Raw genomic sequence first — 10,000 nt, forward strand, 5'->3', positions numbered from 1 at the left:
GTAGGGAACAAAACTACTATTTCACCAGAAGTCTTAAGTGCATTCTCTTATAAAACAAGCAACTAAGAGTATACCTAGTGCTGAGGTAAAAGTGACATATATCAGCTACTACCTACTTTCTTAAACAGATGCAGACAGTTTGAACTTTATAAAAGGAGTTTGTAGCGTCAGGCAGCCCGGCTAAATGTGGACCAACCAACCAACCTGGCATTTAAACCCTAATATACTAACCTTTAACCAGAGCTAGCTCTAATGCTAACCACTAGCTTCCTCTGGCATTTAAACACTAGTATACTAACCTTTAACCAGAGTTAGCTCTAATGCTAACCACTAGCTTCCTCTGGCATTTAAACACTAGTATACTAACCTTTAACCAGAGCTAGCTCTAATGCTAACCACTAGCTTCCTCTGGCATTTAAACACTAGTATACTAACCTTTAACCAGAGTTAGCTCTAATGCTAACCACTAGCTTCCTCTGGCATTTTAACACTAGTATAGTAACCTTTTACCAGAGCTAGCTCTAATGCTAACCATTAGCCTTCCTCTGGCATTTAAACACTAGTATACTAACCTTTTACCAGAGCTAGCTCTAATGCTAACCACTAGCTTCCTCTGGCATTTAAACACTAGTATAGTAACCTTTTACCAGAGCTAGCTCTAATGTAGCCTTGCATCATGACAGTCATGATAGAACTTCAACCTGGTTTTGTCTCTTTCTCCATTTACAGCCCGTACATCTACATAAACGTTCACATTTCAAATATAAAGAGCTGACCTCACGGCCATGGATGTTACAAGTTGAAACGCTCGGGTCTAAGTACCCGTATCTCCCGTATTGTTTAATAAAAAGCATTTTAATCCGATCTGTGGCCATTTTCTCATGGAGTTGTAATGTATCAGAGGAGTGCAATACACCTCCCAACCGATAGGGTCGCATGGTTAAAAGCATATGGAGAAAATGGCCACCGATCGGTTTAAAATGCTTTTTTATTGAACAATACGGCAGAAACGGGTACTGTGACCCAGGCGTTTTAACTTGTAACATCCATGGCCGTGGGGTCAGCACTTTATATTTAAACTATGAACGTTTATGTAGATGTACGGGCTGTAAATGGAGAAAGTACAAACACCAGGATGTAGTTCCGTCATGACGCTCCGTCATGTGAACCATGGCTAGCTCTAATGCTAACCACTAGCAGCTATATAAAGTCTCTCATCATGACGCATGTTATTTAATGTTTGTCCTGCTAGCAGAATGAACCATATGGAGGGTTTATATGTTAGCTTAGCATGGTGTTAGCACCGAGCAGAAGCTACAACCCTAACCCAGAGACAGAGCTCTATGTCTGGGTGTTAGAGTCACTGAGTCACACAGAACAGCTGTTAGCTGGAGGAGCTAATGAGCTAACTCTGCTAGCAGAGCAACCAGTGGTGGAAAAAGTACTCACATTTATTACTTGAGTAAAAGTATGTATAATGCTGCAATCTAGAAATACTCTCTTACAAGTGAAAGTCCAGAATTCAAAATGTACTTGAGTAACAGTACAAAAGTATTGGTATCAAAATGTACTTAAAGTACCAAAAGTAAAAGTACTCCTCATGCAGAATGTCCCATTTCACAAGTTTTAAAATGTATTAAAATCTTTTGAAAATAGCAGATCTACAAGCTCACAACGTGTCGCCTTGAGCGCTTGTAGATCTGCTATTTTCAAATAGTCTATGTATAAAATAGGGCTAAAGTGGTTAATGTATGTTTTATAATGTAATAATTTATATCTGCAAAGTAACTAGTAACTAAAAGTTTTCAAATAATTGTAATGGAGTAAAAAGTACAATATTTGACTTGAGTGGAGTACAAGTAAAAGTACTGAAAACTGGAAATACTCCAGTAAAGTAAAAATTAAATACCTCAAAATCGTACTTATAAGTACAGTACTTGAGTAAATGTACTTAGTTACTTTCCACCACTGACCGTTAACAACAACAACTGTCTGATGGTTTAGCTAACCTGACAGTTAGCTCTAAGCTAAGCTAAAGCTACAGCTAGCATAAACCCCAGTCAGACACTGAGCTCAGAGATGAAGAGGTCCCGCTGTAGCGGCTCCAGCAGAGACAGAGTCCGTCCTGATGGTGTGAAGATCAGCCTTTTCTCCACATCGTATCCATAAAGTAAAGGTAGTCCCAGACTGCTGCACATGTTTAAGATTGATCCGGAAAGTAAACTTTTTAGAACGGGGTTGAAAAACCCCCTTTAAATGTCTTATTTAGTCAGCCTGTGGCCATGTTTTACCATTCAACCGGGAAGGAGCCCCCTGGCGGCAAGTGCCAGTACTGCTCCCGGTTCGGCAACAGTTCAAGTGAAAACATGGCCACAGGCTGACTAAATGAGACTTTAAACGGGGTTTTTCAACCCCGTTCTAAAGAGTTTACTTTCCGGATCAATCTTAAACATGTGCAGGAGTCTGGGAATACCTTTACTTTATGGATACGATGTGGTTAAAAAGCTGATCTTCACACCATTAGGACGGACTCTACCTCTGCTGGAGCCGCTACAGCGGGACCTCTTCATCTCTGAGCTCAGTGCAGAGAGAGGCTCTACACGGAGCTATGCAGCAGCTTAGCTTTAGCCTAAAGCTAACTGCTCTTTAGCTGTAGCTTTAGCTTAGCTATAGGTGTTGATGATGTGTAGATCTAATAATAAAGCAGTGTGTTTTATAACTAAACTAAACTAAACTTACCAGATCAGTCACAGTCCTTTATAATCCTGCTGCCACAGTGAGTGTGTAGCTGGTGTGTAGTGTGTGTAGGCTTGTAGTGTTTGTTGTGACTAGGTGTTGTTGTGTAGTTAGGGTAGCAGCTATAATATTATTGTTATTGTTATTGTTATTATTGAGCAGAAGGTATAACTGTAGCTTCCTGTATGTTTGGATGTAAAATGGCAGTCTGCTATATCTGCACATTAACACTCTGCTGCTACACACACCAAGGATACGACACTGACGTCATCAGAATGCTTCACCCCAAAGACACCTCAGGGATGCGCGTATGACGTCATCAAAGAGCGGACGTGTGTGTAGAAGAGCTGGATTGATTGTTTGTTTGATTGATTGATCGATCAAATACTTTATTTGACAAAAAAGAAGCACAGAAAGTAGCCTACAGTTTATGTTTGGTGCTGTTTTTATGTTGATGAATTGAATACCTAGGACCCCAATGGAAACCAGACCGCAAGGACTTGTTCGGTGTTATCCTTTTAGAGTGTACTCCTGCTGTTTTTACATGTCTGTCTGATACAATATCCAATCAATCAATACATATATATACAGTATATATATATAGAGAGAGAGAGATAGATATAGAGATAGAGATAAATATATTATATTATATATATATATATATATATATATATATATATATATATATATATATAGGTAATAAAGAAATAAGTATTCGTCAACATGACAGACACAGAAATGCAAATCAAAATGTTTTGATTCTTTTTTTAATCATCCACAATTTCTCATTAACAAAGTGAAACAACAGGAATCATATCTCAAAGTAATAATAATAATGATAATGAATCTATCATGTACATTCAGAGCAGTTGTTTCATGGAAACAACATGAGGACAGTTTGATGTTTGTAGGTTGAAATCCAACTCTAAACAAGCGTTGCCATGTCTGCTTATTATAAGCGACTTTGGGACTCGTTTTTCTGTAAAGTTGCTTGTAAATAGTGGTAATTTGTAGGTAGTTTTTTGGGGCTTGTTTCTAAAGTGTAGTTGATTATTTGGGCTTCCTTCCTAATGGTGTTTAAACCAGTGGTTCTCAAACATGTTCATTTCAAGGACCCCCTACATTAATGTGTATTTGTCTGAATATATTTTGTGCCAAGGACCCCTCATACAAGAAAATTCCACACATTTCACGTTGGTTTAAAAAATAGCAGATCTACAAGCGCGTTGCATTGCAACGTGAGTTAATATACATCGTCAACATCTGTTGGACCACTTTAACCCTATCTGCATTGGCTGTTTAAAAATAGCAGAGATGTAAGCTTGTAGATCTGCTATTAATAAAATAAGAATAATACTCTTGAAAGATTTTTTTTAAACAACAATTTTAAAACACATCTGGCATGGGGGTCAGTGGCACAACATATTGTTTAGATGGGGGACAAATACATGTTAATGTAGGGGTCCTTGACATGAACACATGTTAATGTAGGGGTCCTTGACATGAACACATGTGTTGTTCTGGACTTGGAGGTTTTAGTAAAACATGGAAATTGGGAGCATTTAAAAAATGACAGGAACCCAAAAATAAAGTGGTCAGATTTGCAATCACTGTAAATCACTGTACAACGATAATTCTTCTAAAATCACACAATCAGGTCTTTACAATATTTGACACATAAGATTAATATTTATAATAACAGCTAAGTTCCTCTTCCACGCCACCGTGTAAAAATATAATATAGCCACGCCCACGTCTTTATGGATTATGAAGCAGAATGAAAACTATAAAGTAACAAAATGTTACAAATCAAACCTTTGGCGGACGTCAGCGTTCCATACTGTGTGTGTGTGTGTGTGTGTGTGTGTGTGTGTGTGTGTATGTGTGTGTGTGTGTGTGTGTGTGTGTGTGTGTGTGTGTTATCTCTCTATATATATAAACATGTGTGTGTGTTATATCTATATCTATAGATATATAGATATATAGACAGTTTCTGAAAATGTACTATAGAGTGCCTGTTGCCCATCTGTCCAGCTCTTTAGTAAACAGGAAATACATTTTGAAGTTGGGGATAACACAGTTATCCAATGGTGGGAGGAGAGAGAATTCCTACAGGATACATTGTATTATATAAACATGTATTTTATGTTTGCTAAAGATCATCACTTTGCTGTCGGGTGGAAACCATGCATATTCAAAACCGTTCCATTTTTAATAATTTGTTCAAAAACATAAAAAAAAAATGTGAAAATAGCAGATCTACAAGCTGCGTGTAGAGCTTGTAGATCTGCTATTTTCACAACTTTTGTTGGGGTAGGGCATTCCTTTACGAAATAAAACATAACATTTTGAAATATGGAGATACAAGCTTTCTGCCCGACAGCAACTTTTTAACACATTGGGTGCCAGAATTTTATAATAACAGATTACGTTCGGTGGCAGAAATCTCACCGCTAAGCTGCGCGGCGCTGTTTAAACTGTAGACTCCAAGACGAGACATCCATGTGAAACAAAGCATGCGTTCATTTTGCACGATGGTCCTGGCTAACGCCTGGAACGATAACATCTCTCACGCGAGTCACAATGGCGCAGCGATCGTGCATACAAAATGAGTCGTTTTCCCCAGCGTAAAAAGTTTGGGAGTTATCGGGGTTTTAGAGAAGGAGATAGAACGGAAGCGGATGGGAGCCATGTTTTTGACACGGTGATCCATCTGTCCTTTCCTTCTCAGGATCACCATGGGTGATTCCAGAGCTGCTCCAGCCCCTCCCGTGTTCGGCACCCGATGTGTTAACAAAGAAAAAAAAATCTATCACGTAAACAACCTTTAATTCATACAGTTTACAAGGTTGTGGTTGTTGTTGTTGTTGTTGTTGTTGTTGCCATGTTAAAAAATAACTCAAATCATTCCTTTTTGTGATTACTTTATCCATATTTCTTTTTTAAATAATGGGTGAAATTGATTATTAGAGTGAACTATTGCAGCTGTAATGCACCCCCCCCCCCTCCCCCTCCCTCTGGAAAGCCAAGCGTCTAGACGTCTCCATAATTTACAAACTGAACATTGTATATAATATTGATCTACATTTATACACATTATACGCTTTATATACGCTATCCAACACGGGGAGAAGCAGGATGCGCTCACATACACACCCACATACACACACGCACAGACACACACACACCGTGGCCGCTGGCGTAGTGGCCCGGGCACCTAAAGGCTACAATGCAGCCCGACGGCGCGTCGCGGGTTCGACTCCCGATCCCCGCCGGCCTTTACTGTGTGTCACTGTCCTTTACTGTGTGTCACTGTCCTTTACTGTGTGTCACTGTCCTTTACTGTGTGTCACTGTCCTTTACTGTGTGTCACTGTCCTTTACTGTGTGTCACTGTCCTTTACTGTGTGTCACTGTCCTTTACTGTGTGTCACTGTCCTTTACTGTGTGTCACTGTCCTTTACTGTGTGTCACTGTCCTTCTGTCAGCCTACTGTCCTTTACTGTGTGTCACTGTCCTTTACTGTGTGTCACTGTCCTTTACTGTGTGTCACTGTCCTTTACTGTGTGTCACTGTCCTTTACTGTGTGTCACTGTCCTTTACTGTGTGTCACGGTCCTTTACTGTGTGTCACTGTCCTGTCCGCTCAAATAAAGGCATAAAAAAATCCCAAATATAAATCTTTAAAAAAAGAGAGAATGTACAGGCATGCACATACTGTACGTACACACATACTGTACGTACACACATACTGTACGTACACACATACTGTACGTACACACATACTGTACGTACACACATACTGGGAGCAGGCTTGGTATAAAACAGCAGGGACACGATGCGATGCGTTTCATTAAAGGATCTACACCATGAATTATTGTTTTATTTTTTATATTTAATATCATATTGTTTATGTCCCTCTAACGTTTTTCAAAAGGTTTGAGCCTAAATCAAGCCTCAGATAAACTCATTCCAACCAACTTCTCTCTGGCTTATAAAGCACTTTCACCTGCAATACCACATTGTCCTGTTTGGCACGGGGCGCTATTGAGCCAGTTTGTATGCATGTTATCTCCTGGTTCTGTGTGGAGAAAGTTTTAAAAAAATAACATTTTTTGTTGGAACTGAAAAAACGTGACGTCACGTTCAGTTTGGTCTGTTTTGAGACCAATTTACAGAAAACCCCAGATTTGCTGTGAAAGCCTGAGTGTTCAAACTCGGGTGTTTTTTGGGATAGAAGAGAGGTGGGGGAGACCAAAAACACACAAAAAAGACGAAAAAGTTCAAATTCATGGTGTAGACCCTTTAACATTTAGGGTTTGTGTTGTTCACCCAGATGTTTTTTTTTTTTTTTTGTCAGGGAGGCGTAAGGTTTTTACAACGCGAGCGGCACGTTTTGGTAAACCTCAGCAGCGCGGCGCGGCGCAGCGCGGCGCAGAGCCTTTATGTTGCGCTCGTCGTACGTGCTTTATCAGCTGAGAGATGAAGTATTTACAACTGCGACGTTTGGAAGCGTTTATTTTATTTTTATTTTGTTCTGCCGAGGGAAACAAACAGCCTGAGTGGACTCTTACTCAATATTTATGTTTGGTATTTAAATATAACAATAAGTGCTCTAGCATATATTTATCACCTCTCTATTTTTTTTAAATGTACTTCTTCATCTTCCATGACTGTCTATGGAAAGGGAAGAGTGGTGGTGGTGGGCGGGTCCAGGGTGAGGGTGGGCGTGGGCGTGTCAGTGGGCGTGGTCACAGCTCCTCAAGTCATCTGCAGCAGTGAGTCGTTGTGGTGGGCGTGGCAGTGGGCGTGGCTACAACTCCTCAGCCATCTGCAGCAAGGAGGAGTTGATGTGGGAGAGGGGGGGGGGCGTGGCCAGGGTGTGGTGGGCGTGGCCACAGCTCCTCAGCCATCTGCAGCAAGGAGGAGTTGATGTGGGAGAGGGGGGGGGGCGTGGCCAGGGTGTAGTGGGCGCGGTCGGCGCGTGGCGGGCGTGTGTCAGTGGGCGTGGCTACAACTCCTCAGTCACGGTCAGCAGTAGGGGCGGGACCATAAGCGTTATTGTCGTGAAAAATGATTTTTGGCGAACGTTCCCCCCAGAACAGGATGCTGGGGGTTCAACTGGTTTAAAACAAAAGAGACATTTTAGGTTTTTAAGCATATTTTCATTATCACGATAATATCGTTAATCGAAAAAATAAATATTTGCCACAATAATCGGGACGTGTAATTTGCATATCGTCCCCTAGTCAGCAGTGAGTTGATGGGGGCGTGGTCAGTGGGCGTGGTCAGTGGGCGGGGCTACAGCTCCTCAGCCATGGTCAGCAGTGAGTTGATGGGGGCGTGGTCAGTGGGCGTGGTCAGTGGGCGGGGCTACAGCTCCTCAGCCATGGTCAGCAGTGAGTTGATGGGGGCGTGGTCAGTGGGCGGGGCTACAGCTCCTCAGCCATGGTCAGCAGTGAGTTGATGGGGGCGTGGTCAGTGGGCGGGGCTACAGCTCCTCAGCCATGGTCAGCAGTGAGTTGATGGGGGCGTGGTCAGTGGGCGGGGCTACAGCTCCTCAGCCATGGTCAGCAGTGAGTTGATGGGGGCGTGGTCAGTGGGCGGGGCTACAGCTCCTCAGCCATGGTCAGCAGTGAGTTGATGGGGGCGTGGTCAGTGGGCGGGGCTACAGCTCCTCAGCCATGGTCAGCAGTGAGTTGATGGGGGCGTGGTCAGTGGGCGGGGCTACAGCTCCTCAGCCATGGTCAGCAGTGAGTTGATGGGGGCGTGGTCAGTGGGCGGGGCTACAGCTCCTCAGCCATGGTCAGCAGTGAGTTGATGGCCTGGTCTTTGTCTCCTCTCTGAGCCTCCAGAACGCTCCTCACCACCTCCCTGTCCAGGTTGGGGAACATGTCCTGCAACGCCTTCAGCTCCTCCTCCTCCACGCAGAACACGCCCCCCTGCTGCTGGGCCACGCCCCCCTGCTGCTGGGCCACGCCCCCCTGCTGCTGGGGCACGCCCATGGCCGGCGGCATGCCCATGGGCACCATGCCCTGGTTGTAGACCGCTGGCACACCTGTAAATACACACAAATACACACAAATACACACAAATACACACATGTGTGACTAGGGCTTTCAGTCGACTAGTCGACTAGTATAACCACTAGTCGACTCTGTTGGTACTAGTCGAATAGTTGTGGATGGAGCAGCAAATCTTCAGATCATGATATCTTGGGTTCTGAAATAGTACATGTAGCCCCGCCTCTAATAGGGTTAGGGTGTCTCTGTGTTTACATGTAGCTCCGCCTCTAATAGGGTTAGGGTGTCTCTGTGTTTACATGTAGCTCCGCCTCTAATAGGGTTAGGGTGTCTCTGTGTTTACATGTAGCTCCGCCTCTAATAGGGTTAGGGTGTCTCTGTGTTTACATGTAGCCCCGCCTCTAATAGGGTTAGGGTGTCTCTGTGTTTACATGTAGCTCCGCCTCTAATAGGGTTAGGGTGTCTCTGTGTTTACATGTAGCTCCGCCTCTAATAGGGTTAGGGTGTCTCTGTGTTTACATGTAGCCCCGCCTCTAATAGGGTTAGGGTGTCTCTGTGTTTACATGTAGCTCCGCCTCTAATAGGGTTAGGGTGTCTCTGTGTTTACATGTAGCTCCGCCTCTAATAGGGTTAGGGTGTCTCTGTGTTTACATGTAGCCCCGCCTCTAATAGGGTTAGGGTGTCTCTGTGTTTACATGTAGCTCCGCCTCTAATAGGGTTAGGGTGTCTCTGTGTTTACATGTAGCCCCGCCTCTAATAGGGTTAGTGTGTCTCTGTGTTTACATGTAGCCCCGCCTCTAATAGGGTTAGGGTGTCTCTGTGTTTACATGTAGCCCCGCCTCTAATAGGGTTAGGGTGTCTCTGTGTTTACATGTAGCTCCGCCTCTAATAGGGTTAGGGTGTCTCTGTGTTTACATGTAGCCCCGCCTCTAATAGGGTTAGGGTGTCTCTGTGTTTACATGTAGCTCCGCCTCTAATAGGGTTAGGGTGTCTCTGTGTTTACATGTAGCTCCGCCTCTAATAGGGTTAGGGTGTCTCTGTGTTTACATGTAGCCCCTCCTCTAATAGGGTTAGGGTGTCTCTGTGTTTACATGTAGCTCCGCCTCTAATAGGGTTAGGGTGTCTCTGTGTTTACATGTAGCTCCTCCTCTAATAGGGTTAGGGTGTCTCTGTGTTTACATGTAGCTCCGCCTCTAATAGGGTTAGGGTGTCTCTGTGTTTACATGTAGCTCCGCCTCTAATA

General features: G+C 43.3%; 1 protein-coding gene and 1 long non-coding RNA gene across 3 annotated transcripts in view; one reads left to right on the forward strand and one right to left on the reverse strand.

Moving 5' to 3' along the window:
* Nucleotides 1-4,523, forward strand: part of LOC308092488 — a 21,052-nt gene extending 16,529 nt beyond the window's left edge. The window contains exon 2 of the long non-coding RNA XR_013933786.1: nucleotides 3,849-4,523. This is a non-coding gene — a long non-coding RNA (uncharacterized lncRNA). The remainder of the gene's footprint in view (nucleotides 1-3,848) is intronic.
* tollip (toll interacting protein) overlaps nucleotides 1-10,000 on the reverse strand; it is a 39,704-nt gene that overhangs the window by 10,058 nt on the left and 19,646 nt on the right. The window contains exon 6 of one of the 2 annotated variants that reach the window (XM_080438388.1): nucleotides 8,513-8,792. The exons of the other annotated variant lie outside the window; for it this stretch is intronic. Coding sequence (XP_080294514.1) covers nucleotides 8,521-8,792 — 272 coding nt within the window. The 3' untranslated portion in view covers nucleotides 8,513-8,520. Of the gene's footprint in view, nucleotides 1-8,512; nucleotides 8,793-10,000 lie in introns of those variants that run through there. 2 annotated transcript variants of the gene reach the window in all.

Source organism: Gymnoscopelus braueri, assembly GCF_963280865.1.
Source record: "Gymnoscopelus braueri genome assembly, chromosome: 1".
Classification (NCBI taxonomy): Eukaryota; Metazoa; Chordata; class Actinopteri; order Myctophiformes; family Myctophidae; genus Gymnoscopelus; species Gymnoscopelus braueri.